The sequence below is a fragment of the Cheilinus undulatus genome, linkage group 1, assembly GCF_018320785.1.
Source record: "Cheilinus undulatus linkage group 1, ASM1832078v1, whole genome shotgun sequence".
NCBI lineage: Eukaryota > Metazoa > Chordata > Actinopteri > Labriformes > Labridae > Cheilinus > Cheilinus undulatus.
Genome location: NC_054865.1, coordinates 52,700,311 through 52,717,750, shown reverse-complemented (window position 1 = coordinate 52,717,750; position 17,440 = coordinate 52,700,311). Strand labels below are relative to the sequence as shown.

General features: G+C 39.9%; 1 protein-coding gene across 1 annotated transcript in view; it reads left to right on the top strand.

The window, feature by feature from the left end:
* Nucleotides 1-17,440, top strand: part of uacab (uveal autoantigen with coiled-coil domains and ankyrin repeats b) — an 83,732-nt gene that overhangs the window by 34,022 nt on the left and 32,270 nt on the right. The window contains exon 2 of the mRNA XM_041784131.1: nt 12,991-13,121. Within this exon, the coding sequence (XP_041640065.1) occupies nt 12,991-13,121 (131 nt within the window). The remainder of the gene's footprint in view (nt 1-12,990; nt 13,122-17,440) is intronic.

The window sequence follows — 17,440 nt, the reverse complement described above, 5'->3', positions numbered from 1 at the left end:
AAGTCAGCATTGTTAGAAAGCACTCCTATGACCACAGCTTTGTTCTACTGAATAATAAACATTATTTGTTGGACACAACTACTTTCTCTTCTGAAAGTCATCTTTGAGGAACTTTATTACCTACTTCCTGTTTCTTGTGGTTAGTGAAATCTTTCCCAGGGAGTTGGCAGGGGCAAAGTTCACAGAGTCTGAGCAACTGGAGAACCTTTCTGCTGAAGCATGTGTTGGAAGTAACAGAAAATAGCAGGGGAAAGCTTTGCCCTCTGGGTCAATTGTCATCCAAAATGTGTGACCAAACAGCTGGAGGAAATGGAGGAATGGAGGAACCAATCTGGGATCTTTGGAAATACAAGTCAGAATATCACTAAGGGGGGGTCAACAAAGAACTCCCACTGATCTCCTTTTTCTCCTTGGATTTATTGTGGTTTCAATAGAGCATCATAAAACAGAACATGATGACAGCTTCTTTGGTTATATAGGGTCAACTGCTTGAGATTGATTCACACTAAACTTGCGTGATACATTGAAAAATGTGTAATTACATAACATTTGATACTCTATCAAAAATTAAAAAGTGCATATTCCATCATCATTTTTGTTAGGGTTACTCTGATTGATCGGCAGCTGCTCATTATTGGCTGATATTAATCCAAAATACATGATCAGAAACAAAAATCCTGCGAGTCACCGATTCAATCACCTGGTTAAAACTCTGCCATCTACAGCCTCTGTTATTGTTGTTGCTGCTGCTCTGATTGCTGGTGCATAGTCCTCCACTTGAAGAAGCTGTGTTACAAATCCCCCAGACTTTGTTTTTGGTAGTTAGCTGCAAAACACTGTATTTGGGGCATCCCTAGTTTTTATGCTTATCTCTTATGCCTACTACACTACACTGGATAAATCTAGAAAGCTTTTTTCACAGCTAAATTGCACCAGGACAACTAATAGCTCACTTAATCATTTAACTGCATCAGAGTGGTCTCTCTGATAAATTCAGACATTTTACAAAAATATTCTGCTCCACATAAAGGTCTTTGTATCTCCTAAAGGCTTTAAGACAATTGAATCAACTGGGGATCATCTTTTAAAAGACAGCTGGTCACCCTTTTCTCTCTGTCCAAAGAAGCAAAACTTTTGTAAATTCTGCCTGTCATTTTTGTCTTCACCACCAGAGGGCATTACTGTCTGTTTGACCTGCATCTCTCCCACTCTCTGCCCAGCAAGAGTGGTCCTGTGTTTATAAGTTAGTCCCAGATATTCAGTGAGTGCTTGTGTCTTTTAGACACCTGTCCTGAGCCGTCAGTGAGTGCCCAGCCTGCTCTGAGTGGGACTTTCACTCAGAGCATCAACTTACCTGTTCCACAGTGACAGACTGACAGCAGTCACACTGTATCTTATCACTGTCTCACCTCTTTTACATACATATTCACCTCACATATTCTCTCTGTCTCTCCTCCTCCACCCTCTCTCCCTGCCCCTGAGGGGTTTCGGTTACACTCTACATGCCCAGACAGTTGCACCACTGCATGCACAGGTCTACGGTCACAGATTAGAGGTGTGTGTGTGTGTGTGTACGAGGGATTGGTGAGGGTGTAAAACTGCCAGTGCTAACAGAAGTCCCAGAAATACCCTGCTGATTGTGGGAGAGTGGCAACAGGAATGAGGGATTAACATCTATTAATCAACCAGGAGGACATTTTCCTTTCAAAAGAAAAGATTTGTGGAACAGTTAAATCAGTGATATCTGCAGGTTGTATTACTCACTGGTTATTTTCTTCAATAACTGTTACACATTACCAAGAGAAGCATACAGGATACATAATGAGATTAACCTTTCAAAGCTAAAGGATCGGTCAGATTCCTTGTCTGTCTAACCTGACACACCAGATGGATTTGTTTCACACATCATCTGGCAAACCTTCCATACACAGTGTTTGGGAAAGGGCAGAGCCTTTGACAAAAAACACAGGAAGATTGGATGAACGTTCTGTCTGTCACATCTTTCCAGGCCAATCAGAGCAACAAAACACATGATGTAGATGCTACCGAGGAGTAAACTCCATAGAGAGCTGCATAACACGAACCATGGCAACTGTAAACATGTCAGTACATGACTTTTGTCGTTTTTGCAAAGAAAAGAACTCACTGCTGTTCTTAAGTTCTGATTAAACTGGCGCTTTAGCAGCATCCAAGCTAATCAGTTCCGCCCCCAGGTTTGGTTGGCCCTCCCCCACTTGGAGGAAAGTTCTGCCCTCCTCTACTGATTCTCTCAGTTACCAGCTGAGATGTTGGATAGCTCAGTGGGTTACCCTGCTGACTACTGTCTGGGAGATTGATGGTTCAAATCCCAGTCAGGTCTTAAACTTTGGATAAAAGTGTCTGTAACATCAGGAGTGCCACATCCATTTCCTGAAAGGAGCTTGGTCAGGGGCGGAGTCAGATAGCTCATTAACATTTTAAAGCCACAGACATAGAAACAGCTGGTTCTGAGCAGGGCTGAAACAGAAGGGTTTTTAGACATGCAAAAATCCAATACAGGAGTGTTTTTTCAGCAATAAACTTCACAGGCATGTTTTGGGGTCCTCTGAGAACAATGTAAACTTGTCTTAAAAGAGTAAAATATGTCACCTTTAACAGCTTTTCTCCCTAATGTAAAATTCATCTGTCCATCACTGGTTTACTGTTTTGATATAAATCTCATCCAAATGTATTTATAAAGCACAGTTTAAAGCAATGAAAAGTGCTGTACAAGATAAAGGTTTAAACAGTAAAACACAAGTGCAATTTAAAATAATAACTTTATCAAGTCAGGATAGTTATACATATTGCCTTAATCTATATTTTGTACCTGTATGCTGTTTGTTTCCCTTTTATGGTAGCAGCCAGGACTCCTACTTTCTAGAAGTTTCTGTGGCACCGTTTCTGGCATTTGAGCTTGCTCTTAAGCGTCTCATTAACACTGATACAGGTAGTCCCTGGCTGTTGGCTGCAGGGGTATATTGCACCAATGAATCACTTGTCACTGAGTTATTCACACTGCGTGCAGCTATTTTGATGTCACAAACAGCTATCTCTGAGGATAAACGATAAAAATAAAAGCTGATGACTGGGGTCATGTTTGGACCTGTTCACAAACAAGTAGTAAAGACTTTGTGTTTAGTTTTATCTCCTTATTGCATTACAGGGACTGAGGTCATTCACTCAGCTGAAATTTATTTGAACTTTAGCTTTAGTTAATTGGCTTGTGTTGTGGGGTGTGTTTACCTCATATCACTTATCAAATCAACAGGATTGCACATCACAAAATGTCAGTGTAGTTAATTCAATAAAATGTTAATTGAACAAATGCTAATCTTTGCAAGAAGTCACATACAAGCACAACTTTCTGCAGTCGAATAACACTGCTTAGACAATCTGTGAAGACCATGTTTACCCCTTCACTTTATTATTGAAGTGATAAACAATAATTTATCACTTAAACTTACACTCTAAAAATCAATACTATTAATCAACACATATGACATCTATGTCAGAGCTGCCACTGTCTTTGTACTCTTTACTTTGCTAGTTTTAAAGCTAGGATCTTTGTTTTCAATCAGAATAAAAAGACATGCTAATTTAAAGAATAAAAAAAGCATTTTTAGGATTAAAATCAGGGTTTCTGCAACACTTATTAGAGGGCTTTGAGTTGAAGATCAGCTGTTGCTAACTTAACTCACCAGATGGCCTAAATCTCTGATCATATTATATGATCTAGTTGAAAAGCTGCAGTGATTGGACTTGAAATACTAATAAAGTAGTCATCTGCAAACAATTTTATGATTTCATTACAAGAGGCACTCATAGAAATTCAGATAAGCATTCATTTTATAGATAAATGTGAGACTCCGACTGATCTTGGAGTTTAATGACTTCCGACTAAATTTAAATGAACAAGGCATTTATTCAGAGCTTGTGCAGAACATTCAAGTCTGACATGGCTAAAACAGAGTCAGCTGGGGATTGTTGAATTGAATTGATAACCATATGTTTATTAAGACTACTCATAGTCCAAGTCATTATCTGTTTCACTTAGAATACTTTCCTTTTAAGAGATGGAAAGATGAGAATACATTTTTGAAAAAAACTGTTGTATATACAGTCATACTTGTGAGGCATGTAGTGTGTTAAGGATTCATATGGCCCAATGTGGGACATCAACAGCAAGACCTGGGTTTTGTGGCAACCCTACTACCCACTTGGATGGTACCCTATAGGTCATGTTTACTCTCCACATCCACCCCTTACTCTGCCCTAAAGGTGGGGACCTGTTCTTTTTTTTTTTTTTTTTTTAGATTATTTTCCCATGCCCTTGGTTCATGCTGGGCAATTAATCAAAAAATATTCAAAACTGACATTTGGAGCCTCTAACCCATGTAAACCTGCCCTGTCAATTATTTTCCTTACATTTTTCTCTCTACTAATGCACAGCCCCCTTAAAAACACACTGCTGGCTGTGTCTTCACGTGATAGGAAGCTAGGGTTCACAAGGTATGTAGCCTGCCAGAAACCCAAAAAAAGACTGCGCAGTGTATGCAACAAAGTTATTTTTTACTTTTTATTCAGAAGTATAAAAATTCATTTTGGTAGCAAGAAATATTTTCTACTTTAGGCCGGCCCCAATTTTAGCCAAGATTTGACTTCCCTGCCGATTATGGGGGCATATACCGACCGGAGCCTCGTCACAAACAAAATATGTCTGAGTAGTCTGCATGTGTGTGGTGTCAACATGATTCATGTACTTCTCCAAATCGCGTCATAGCCTCCCAGACCCTGAATCGTAAATATCAAACATGTTTGATATTTACGATTCTAGGTCGTAGTGCCACTGTCGAAGTACCGACAACAACCAATGAGATCGAACACACGGGGTAGCATCACCAGACGAATCACACGTACTTTCACCACTCACAACCATAAACACAACTGTACCTCAATTCCAGCCAGGATTTTGTCCTGAATCTTTCCCCTGTTTTATGATTGTTGCTGTACCTATAACACACGCCAGGACAGCTTGTTGTGGAGAGACAACAAGACCGTATCGACAGACATCTGTGTTTTGTTTTTTTTCTGAAGTCACATGATCACGCGAGGTCGTAGGCAGGTCGGCAGGTGTGTGGTCTCCAGTGATCTGACAGTCTGGCTGAGTCGTCTAGTGTGTGTGTTCAGAGCATCAAAGATGAAAAATCTTTGGAAATTGTTCTAAAGTCTGTTGTCTCTCATGGTTTTAAAATCGTTTCAGATTAAAAAATTGTCTAGTGTGTGGCCGGCCTTTAGAAAGAAAATGTGACGTGTGATGTAAAAAAATAAAGAATCATTTCAGCTGATGTATGTTTTGATTTTGATAAATAGCCATAAATGGCTGGAATACACTTCCAATTAGGGTAAGGGCTTGGGTGGGGTGGGTTAGAAATTGAACGACAAATTCTCATTTTTATTACAAACTTTAAGCCTTTTACACCAAATATGACTAAACTGACCTGCTAAACCCTATTACAAAACATTTAGTATAGCCAACTAAACAGTCTTATTAGAGAGAAAAGCTTACCTAAAGCTAGCCACCATTTGGTAACTACTTCTAAAACTGCAAATAAGTCGTACTGGCAAATTGTATCACTTCTGGCTTGGCGCTGTCTCACAGAGATCGTCTAAGAGCAGTGATCTGCAGCCAGAGCCCTCCCGCATTTTAAATGACAGTGCTGATATGCTCAGCCAAAGGGGGAGTGTTCCTCCCTTTTTAAGACATTATTTTGTAACACAGATTGCATTTTATTTTCTCCTTAAATTTAGTTTTGTTTCCATTTGACTCAAGATAGAATAAGATTACAGTTAAAATGTATGGGACCCATACGCCTCAATAGCAGGATTCATAAGCTCAAATGTTACTGATTCTTTGGCCTGAAAAACATGGGACTGGGTCCTTCACAGAACTGGGTTTTGAACCCCACCCCTAGTCAGCTGCAGTCTTGGCAGTGTATAATTTATTGAGATGGTTCCTTTTTATGTTCTTCATTGTATTTTGTGTTTATTGAAGGAAACTCCTACTTTATTTTAACCCTTCTTGGCCTATCCTGACGCTGTACTTTTAAAGAACGCTGGTCTATTTGTTTACTGATGGTATATCAAAGCACTTTTGAAATGGCTTATCAATGGATTTCAGAGTTTGTTTTTTTTGCTTTGAGTGAAATCAGTTTAACTTTTGGGAGAATTACCATGAAGTCTAGGACTCAGGGGTAGGATTAAACCCCTGGTGTTAGGTGCTCTTTTCCTGTGGCACCATCATCACCTCTATCTTGTATAACTAAAGCCATACCCATAAAAGCACGGCTGTATTTCTGTTAAGTGCTAATTAGCAGATGTTAGCATGGGGAGACATTAAATTATGTGATGGTAATCATTATACCTGCCATCACCAACAAAATGTCAAAGGTTTTCCTTTCCATGAAAGAGTGTCTCCTCTCAGACGTCTCCTACGATCATGATCATCCACTCAGTCATAATCTTACGAAACTCCATCACTGACTGAAGTTTGGCCTTTGACACGACTATCACTTAACATATTGGTGTATAGTTTTATGTTTATGTGTTGGCTTCAGTCTGTTATCAGATGACCAGTGGGATATTTTCTGCTGATGATTTCATCTGTGAGGACATTAGACACATTAACGAGCCATTAGTCTCGCCAGGGGCTGAGACAGGCGGGAAACTGAGGCGTTGGAATGAGTTACAGCTTCTTGACAGCCAAGAAAAACCTGAACTGATGATGACAAAGTGTTTAGCTGAAGTATTATCAGACCACGAATAATCTGTGTGGACAGGTAAAGGCTTGACCTGGCTCACAGGCGATGTTTTGTCCTCAAGGTCACTGTGTTAAAATAGAAACTTTGGGTAATGTGTTTGTTTCCGTTGCACACAGTAAGAGTATAGCGTACCTCCTGTGTGTCCAGTAGTCACATAGAGGACACAATCCATTGAGCCAGATAGTTTGTTCTACTTTTTGCAGTCAGGTCAGTTTTAATAGATTTTGTTTATAATTAAATAGATAAATTGCAAATTTTATGTAATGAAAATATAATTCGCATGGCATTGGTATTTGGTTATCTTGAACTTTGGTCTAGATACTCATTAAGCCCAGAACAAGAATCCTGACTGCTGTTAAACTGTCCTTATATTTCTCTAAAAACAACAAATTCAAATAGGTCAACATGAACCTATCCTTTAACTCGATTTGTCTATTAAAAACCAATAGAACAACAAACATTCTATGTAGCACCATCGTCTTCCCTGTCATGAATCAACATGTTCAACTTTACATGACCCTTCCTCAAATCTGTGTTCAGGACAGGTTGGTAAAGACATTAATGCATTAATTGCAACTCTAATAGGGTCCATAATGAGCTCATTATTTTAGCACGCTTTATTGACCCTTCAGCAAGCTTTGATTAAGCCGCTGAAACCTCTCCTTGCAGTCATAGTGATGTAAAATAAGACCACTATTCTTAATGTCTCATTTAATTTAAAAAAACTCAGACAGCTCAGTTGACAAGTCAGAAGTCCTCTGCAACTTGTGTTATCAAACATTTACCTTTATACCCTTATTTCCTTTTTAGTCCATAGCAAATGCCTTTGTACGTTGTTAAGTTGCCAGTCTCTTCTTATTTCTTCTCAAATAAAGCAGGCTTGTATCCAAATAGGGAGTCAGTTACCCTTAGTATAAGGCGGTACAAAATCCCAAATGAAACTAAAAGTTTTAAATGCAAAACAGAGAAATTTCAAATGCAACAAGGGAGACTGGATTTAACTATAGAAATTTTGAGATTAATGGTAATTGGATTTTTTGAATAGTTTAACAACCCTAATGCTAACCTAGACTGTTATTATTTCCTTATAAGCATTGTACTTTATATGCTTAAAGGGATAGCTGTATACTTGTAAGTCCTGGTTCTGTTTGCTGACCTTAGAGGCTTTTGGTATTGTTTGAAAAAGATGCTTATCAAGTGAACATCAATAATCATGTCTCTGGAGCGATTTGCTCAGTGTGCAATGAAATGTTTACCTGACATGTCACATGAATGGTTTTGTGTATCCATTGCATGGATATATTTCACATTCATCTGGGTAACCTCCCATACAGTGTTTGGAAAATGCAGGAATTGTCAAAAAAAATTTTGGAAGGTAATTGGACAAAAGTCCATCACATTTAATCCTGGCCAATCGGAGCAACAAGACAACAGGAGGTAGTGGGGTGTGCGTAGCTGCAGTTGAAACCTGAGCTCCACAGGCCTGCGCTGTCGTAATTAGGGATGCACAAGGTTAATCCATAAACTAATTAAAGAGTTTATCAAATTAGCCGCCATGGGATTTACAAGTCGGTTAAACTAATTACCTATCATGTTTTATAAACACAGACTTGAAATCACGGTTTATAATGCTCTTTTAAACTTTAATGAACCTTCCGCCACTAGAGGCCGCTGTAGCTTCAGTTAATGGCTGCCTTCCTGTCTGGTACAATACAATACAATACAATTCAATAACTTTATTTATCCCCAAAGGGAAATTCATTTGTCTGGAGTCTCATCTGTTTATGGTAAAATTATATGGTCTTATTGCAGATGGTATGAAAGATCTTCTACATCTTGCTGTCCTGCAGCGAAGAGAGAGGAGCTGTCCACCAGTGTTGTTTTTTTGGTCATTTAGGGTGATATGAAGTGGATGATTCATGTTCCCCAGAGTGGCCTCCACCTTCTTCATTGTGCATCTCTCCACCTCATCCTCCATTAACATCACTGGATGTCAGTATGAGAAGCTCAGTGATGTTAGCGGTTAGCATGTAGTAGGAACAGTACTGTATGACCGTTAATACCTCCGCCAAGGAGGTTATGTGATTGGGTGGGTTTGTTTGTTTGTTTGTTTGTTTGTTTGTTTGCAGCATGATTTAAAAAGTTATGGATGGATTTTAATGAAATTTTCAGGAAATGTCAGAAATGGCATAAGGAAGAACTGATTACATTTTGGGACTGATCCGGATCACTGTCTGGATCCAGGAATTTTTTAAAGGATTTTGTACTATTGAGAGATAGGGCTAATGGCAGAGGTCTGCGCTGTTACCACTTTACACCAGGAGATGGTGGACATGAGTAACTTATTCAAAGTTTTGGAATTCATAGACTTTGAAAGACACACGCCCGGTCGAGGAGACGAGTCAGAGCGTAACAGAGAGAAGGACAGCAAAATGTAGCAAGAATACTCACAATGCTGGGAGGGATAGAGGAATATTCACCCTCTGCCATGACTTCCAGTCATCAGGTGACACCATAGGTGCTTCCACCATGACAGTCCACATGTAGCGAAGCCAGTGCTTCGCCTCACTGTGTCTCCACACCACAATGGAGGGAGTAATCGGTAAATTAGATTTTGGGAGGCATCCTGATCACCATCTGGATCCAGGAATGTTTTTAAAGGATTCTTCACTGTTGGGAGATAGGGCTGATGGCGGAGGTCTGCGCTCTCTGTGTGCTTTTCTAGTTTTAATGTTAAATGGAAATAAAGTGGTAGGCTGTTGAGGGTCAGGAGACATGCATAAACATCTGCTCTGCCAAGACAAGCTTTTAATGTGGTTCTTCCTTCTTGTTTTGATAAAGAAATGTTGTTAGCTACAGCTGTGCTAGCTACCACAGCAGTAGCCATTGTATACACTGGCAAACACCACCCATAACGGTCACAAACTCATGCCAAAGAAGGCTGGGTGAAGAGTGAAAACATCTTTTCTGTCATGAAAAGCGGTCAGAGTTATTTCATACAGAAATGTGGTCCAATTCTGGTAAAATTGCCAGATACATCCAACCTAATCACCAGTGGCGGCAGCCATTGCTTTTTGGCTTTCAGTACAACTCATTCTCATTCTACTCAAATGACGCTGATTAATCCAAACCATTTTCAGTTCCTCACAAATATTGTGGATTGGAGCTTTTCAAGATGGATTTGCTTGATGATAGTCTTGCAAATCCGTCTGCTTTGTAAGGTTAATGAAATGTTTGAATTCATGAAATTAGGGATTGTAAAACATCTCTCTATAGGGCACTTGTAAGTGTTTCTACAGGTTTCATTTATAGGTTTATTTGATATTACTTAAACCACATAAACCATTGTAAGAAAAAGTAAAAGAAAAATGGATTTATATATAGATTTTAGTAAACATTTGGATACAACACGGTCCTTGTTCCTCAACATATGAAAGCCTAAACACTCCTCTGTTTAAAGGTTGTCAAGATCAGTAATTCAAATTAAACTATATATATATTTTGGTGCTTGAAGTTGTTGTGATAGTTTCAGCAGGGTGCCATTCCAGCGTATGAAATTAAAGACGGGGGATACCTTAACATGATATTGACGTCATGATATGAAACTAGATATCGTCATGTGTTCTCATCATTAACTTTGCTGCTCGTAAAGGCTGCAGTACAGTTAGGTGATCAACTGAAGAACATTTAACTTTGAAATAGCCATCATGTCCATGAAGACTTTCACAGGAACCTCTCATCTGTACAACCAGCTCTCTAGTTAAAGTAGATGATACTCACTATCATTTTACAATAAATAAACCTAAGGAAATATTCTGGGTTATGCTGGTTTTGTCCAGAAGGCAACTCCTTCAGTTGCTCCCTATCATTAACTAGTACATTAACAGATTCCCTAACAAATACACACACAGCAGAGCGACTGTGTGAGATATTTGCGTGACCTATGTACAGTATGCTCCGTGGCTAGGTGCCATTTTGGCGCCTTTGTCTCTATGCTAGGCTGAGCAGCTTTCGTAAGTTGACACCTACTCCTTCATATGACATGTCATGTGGATGAGGTCTTTTTGCATGTTTGTGGATATCAGTGCTGCTCTGTTAACACCAGTCTGGCAATGAACAGTAACACGAGGCCACGGGGAGCTATTGCAGTGTGTAAATAAAACGAGTCCTTGGATTTCTTTTACTCATTTTTAACTTATAAAAGTGAAAGTTGTGTTGTGTTTACAGTCAGGTTGTAGTTTTTTGGTAAGATCACAGTCTCAGGCAGATTGTAAAAGGTTGACATCTAACCTTCCTACCACGCTGCTAGGATCAGGAGGCTTTGGATCCACACCACCCTCTTTAGATAGATGGATGGTTTAACAGCAGCTCTTAGCCCAGTGGTGTCTTGTGAGGGTCAGAGCCAAGACCACTTCAAATGTGCAAAGCATAATCCCCCTCTGACATTAGTATTTTCAGATGGAGGCAAGCAGGGAGCATGTTGGGAGGGTGGATATGTAAGCAAGGTCTTTTTGGCTGGCCTTGTTTTATGCTGGCAGTGCTGATAGACACTAAAGCCATTACTCATGCTGCAGGCATGTCCAGAATGTATTCTTAGCCCCTGTCTTCCTATCAGTCACTACAGAAAGGTTCGAGGGTCAAAAAATAAAGAGGTAACCAGTCTGCAGGGCTGTCTGCACCACTGCTGTTTACCAGGGAGGGGGGGATATTTTAAACCTGGGAGAGCTCACATATTTACCCCACTGAGCCTGACTGACTTGCCATTTGGTGGACTGAAGACACTAGAGACCACTCATAAAGGACAGAAGAGGCAACGAGAGAAGCTCACAAGTAACTGCTTGATTAGCAAGAATCTTTCACTGTCCAGAGAAGAAGAGGAAGAATATCACTACAGAAGATTTAATTTTCAAAGTTTGTGGATAAAGGAGAGAACAGAGGGGGGAGAGACTCTTGGGGGAGGCGAGAGGAAGCCAGGCTGAGCTGACTTTTTCTCCAGAGGAGGAGTTGCAGTTGCCGGCCAGGGCAGGTCCCAGGGCTGGCAGGGCTGGCCCAACTGCTTCTCCACCTCCAATCCTTCCTCCTCTTACTCCTCCTTCCTCTCCCTTTAACCATCATCTAAACTGCTGTGCAGTGATGAACTTCCAGGCAGAGCCTATGAGCAACTTAGGAATGTTTAGAAAATCCTGCCAAATGAACTTTTCTGCCTCAAGGGAAGGAAACTCCAGAGGTTGATCCTTCCTCAGGAGGACCTCCAGTGCAGTTGAGACTGACACCCCTTTTGTCTCCATCTTGTGTTGCACTCACTGGCTGAGTGCACCAAGAGACTGAGGAGATTTTTATAAACTTTTTCCTTTTTTTTTTTCTTTTTAAACTGAAATCGTGGCAACCTTTTCAGTAGCACGGTGCAAGGACCAGCTGAACTCACCCAGGATGAGCCGCTGGCTGAAATGCACCTCTATGCACTTTGTAGGTATTCTTTGTTATTTATGTCATTCTTGAAAAGTGTGTCTAGTGGTTTCTGATTCTTCTGTTCTTTTGGCTTTAAACTGAATAATCTGAATGCAATTTTTAACAAAGTGGCAATGCTGTGATTAAATTCCTTCTGAATCATTTAAGATGGGCACTTATCATCCTTAGTGACTCAAAGGTTTCATGATTACCTTATGTTATACATGTTATCAAGTGATGTATGTGGGATATTTTTATCTTTTTAATTTGATTTTAATTTTCAGATTGTGCTCACATGCCTTCACATGTCCTGTATATGCTAAATATGTTATTTAATGTCATGCTCTTGTTCATGTTTGACCTGTATGAAGAGTTAAATGTTCTTCCCAGCAGTCTTAAGACTTCTCTGTTCCCATACTTGGTAGCCATCACTCATGGGGAGGGGGGGGATAGTGAAACTGCGCTGCAGCACATTCTTGGCACATTCTGCTGATCTGAAGCCTGTTATTGTATTACAAAAGGAAAAACTACATTGTCTGTTATATTTTTGGTCAAATACAGCCTTTGTGCAAAAAATAGAAACTGAATTATGGGTATTACACTTGACTGTAATGTGTTTAGTGTGACTGTTTGGATTTAGTTATACTGTTATGAGCGTACAGAATATCTGATGGTTTTCTTTCATTCATTCATTCATTATCAGAACACAGACTGGAACAAGTATGACGACCGGCTTATGAAGGCAGTGGAACGTAATGAGGTGGACAAAGTGGCTGCTGTTCTTGGCAAGAAGGGCATCATCCCTACCAAGCTTGACGTAGAAGGACGTTCAGCGTAAGTAAACAAAGACGTACACAAATATCTATGTACCCTGTGATAATATTCATACTCACATAGCAACCACGCAAGGTCAACAAACAGACACTGAGTTGAACATGACTAGGTTTTTCTAGTATGTCAGCAATACTTGTGCAATTGTCTTTCAACCACACAATCCTCAACCCTTTTCCTGCATAAAACCTACATGAATGAAACTTTCTTCAAAATGATGCCACTCAGTATGTTTACATGCACAGCTTTGTTGAGCAGTTATAGCTTTACTGTATGCTTGATACAAATGAGACAGACACCATCTCTTAAAGATAGTTTGAACTTCTGCACTAAAATATATATATTAATTTTTAAAAAGGGTCCATTCCTATGTTAAATATCTTTTTAATTGATGTCTTGCTTTATCTTAGAAGTTTTCTAAGCCAGAGAGGATCGTACATTTTTGAATTGGGGTATTTCTTGTTATAGAGGCTGCCATCAGTTGCAAGTTAATTACCCAAACTAACCCCCCATGATTCAGGACCAGCCCCACTCTGCATTTCTAGGGAGTTAAGACCAGCACTGCTCATTCTGCCACCTTTGTGGTAGGGATGCGCAACGTTAATGGTTGAATTTGTTTATCAAATTAGCTGGCAAGATTTAATAGCGGGTTAAACGATTTACCTAATCCCAGTCTTTGATGCCCTTTTAACCTGTAATGAACCTCCCACTACTAGAGGCCACTGTAGCTTCAGTTAATGGCTGCTCCCTTTTTGTCAGAGCTTTCTTCTGGCACTTCACCTGATGTACATATAAGAAACTTAGCAGTTAGCGTGTAGTAGAACAGCGCAGTATGACAGTTTCCTGGGTAATAAATTGAAAAAAGTGGTGTATAGGCTGTCGAGGGTTGAATTTGCGTGTAACTACTCAACCGAAGTGAAAAGATTGGTAAAGATGAAAAGAAGAGCTAGCTGCTAATGTTAGCTACACTCTACGCAGTATATCAGGCTCACATCACACCCACTAACACAAAGACCCTGTGATGAATTTGACTGTTTTCAAAGTATTCTGTTCTCTTCAGACTAGTCGGATAAACAGAATTTAACTTGTTGTTCAGCTGAATTTGGGGAAAAGATGCCTAGAAGCATCCCTGCTTCATGGCCTCCTTCTCACAAAAGCACCACATAAGGCATATTTACTTAACAGAAAACTAACATTTTGTTTTCATTCAGAAATTTCTCACAATGTGGAAGAAAAGCTTTAATAGTGCATTTTTGTGTTTGCGCTGGAACCAATGCCAGAGTGTGTCCACCTTCTGGGCTTGCATCCAGGGGAAATGCACTCTTAAATCCTTTTCTCCCTAACTATATGGAATTTGTCTGGGTTTATTCATAAGAGAGACTGAATATCAGGCCTCCTGTGCAAATATTCTGACATTATGTTGATGGAATAAAGTTTCTATCACACATACGCCCAGGTGTTTCACTTTGACAGTTGGGAGACAAATATCAAAATGAGCTTTTATTGATACTTAAATCTTTGTCTTTTTGTACTTGTATAGTCCCTGGTTTTATTAATCCTGATTATAGTAATAATTAAATATCAAAATTGCCCAAGAAGCACAAATTAAAACTAATTCAACAACTAGAGGAGACTTGGAAAAATAGGGTATCAGATCTCTTGTTGTCTGACACAACAGGAGAATACAACATTGAAAACGGTAACATAAAAACAGCTTTCTATCGATTTCTCCTTTATACAATTCCTCTTAATCGTTATCTCCACTTGCTCTCTATCGGACCGTTCTGATTTGTTTTCTTTCTTGAGTTAATCTCCAGCCCCGCAAAATAATCTTTTAATTGAGATGGAGAGCATTTCTGTTTGTATTGATTATCACATAATCAATCATTCTGAACAACCCATTTCAGCTGTAAACGGGCTTCGCGTATCGTGATAACTGAAAAATTTTGCATTGAACAGAGTCCTCAGAGAGATGGACAGGGTTGGGCAGCATTGGTCTGTACTTTTCATATTTGGCTATTGTTTTGATTGAGAACAACATGGAGGCTAAAATGTGCATATGCGTCTTCTGTTATGTTCTGCTAGCATTAGGATGTTTGACTTTGGGTCAAAGCCCAGCATTGAGACTGTGGCAGTTTGCATCCAAATGAGGTGTACACATCTAAGAGGAAATCAGTCCCCAACCACATTATCAAGGTGTGTTAATCTAATCATTTAGTATGATTACAGTCAGATTAATGTATTTTAAAAGTCCAGTTTTGGTCAGACCAACCCAATAATTCAACTTTCAAAACTGCATGTAAACATACTGTTTTCTGGCATGTGTCATGTCTCCCTGCATGACCCTAGCTTTTTAAAAACAGGCACATCCCAGCACCCTCAAAAATTTCCCATAGAAGGCTACTGCAAGCTATTACGCCGCTGTTTTTCTATGCAGAAAAATTCCCTTTCAGTGTCCATCAGGTCACTGTGGGAGTTGGTATAAAGAATGTTTGTGGCGAGTGAAGACTTGACCACATCGGCTAGATTCTGTTTATTCAGTCCTGACAGGAAATGACTCCCTACAAAGTCGGATTAGATCCACTGTGGTTCTTGCAACTCTCACTTATGCATGTAGTCTCAGCTGAAGGCTATTATCAGGACTAGTCAATAACTTTTAGGAACAGTTGTAATGCAGTCGGGTTTTTAGTTGTAGCATCAGGTTATTTTGGCTTTTTTGTTCTAAAGGGATGGTTTTACACCTGTTGTAAGCTTTTTTAAAGGGGGAGAGTTAACTGAAGGACAATGTAAGAAGTAAAAGGTGTAGGGGAAAAAAGTAGGTCAGCCTCAGTGAAATATGACCAAGGAATTCCCACATGTTGCATCGTTACCATCCAAGACCACAGATATTCCAGGTATCTCATACAGAGCCTATTTGTTCCTATTAATGACCATAATGTCCCAACCTTAAAAAGCAATGCATAGAGCTGTTTTTAAAAGGCAGGTACTTTGATTTCTTCCAAAACGAAACCAGATTCCTACTGCAGCATTTTGGGAAGCCAGGCGCCCTCACTTTAATCCCACATATCTGAGTAAGTCACTGTCAAAATAAACCTGAAGCACGGGCCATGGACCAAAGGCTTTGTCAGAGCATATAACTGTGGAGCAGCAGATCCCAGAAGCAGAGATGCCGAGTATTTTTTTAGCACTGTGTGAAATTCTCTGGTGGCACCATTGCAAAGACCAGTGATGTATACATGCATGTGTGTAAGTAAACACAATTAAACACACAACTTGATAAATGCCTGGTCTCATAATAAGGTGCTAGAATTTGTCAGAACTAAATCAAGACCAATGGCTGCCAATGTAGCACTGACAGACTGTTTAAGGAGGTTTCTGTACACAAACACTATCAGCACATTTATTGTTTAATGAGAGCCTGCAGGGCTGACCGACTATAACAAGTTAACTACAAAATCATCACTTTACCTGAACATTTATAGAAAGAGGTCATGCTTTTACTTAAACGAAAGTGAACCACAGATACAACTCAGCAAGTCTGCTTATAGTTCAGTGAGCCACACACAGACCAGCACGTGTCTATGGCTCTTTGACCAGCGAAGGAATGCTGCATGGCCAGCCCTTGTAATCATGGACCTTTATGGGGAAACTAATTACGAACTGCAACCCCCAGATATATAATTTGCTGTATCCTGGATTAGCCTTGCCATGCTCAACTAATGAATTCATCTGTAACTGTTCCATCACTGCTTCCAGCTGAGTAAACAGTTTACATCTCTGCTATGGCATGAGCCTGACCCCACTGAGGTAAGCCCACCCATCACACCTGCTCATTTTGTACCACTGTGTTAGCTCGCTGATGAGGGCTTAGCAGCAGAAGAAGTGAACATGACAGCAAGTCACTCGAGGCTGTCGCTCACTGCGGCCGAGTATGAAACTGGCACTGGCTGCTGCTCGCACATTGTTTGTCAGGATTAGCAGTAATGCTTTTTCTGCTCAAGTGTCTTACTAGGATAACAATAGCAAGCTGTGAGTTTCAGACAACACAATGGAGCTAGATCATTTACACTAGAGGACAGGATGAAGAAATACATTTCTTCGGTATTGAGAGGTTAAGTTTGCAGTATTAGAGATGCTCCATTTTTTCCACTCCCCAATAAGACCCTGACTCTTAGTCTTGGGTTGTGGCTCAGTAGTAATCCTTCACATAGAAGTAGGATTAAAATATTGCATATTATTGTTAGAAAAGCACACATTGAGTTTGCTAATGCTCCAATAGCATCACTTTTGTCTGCTCAAGGTTCACTTTATAATCCTTGTGA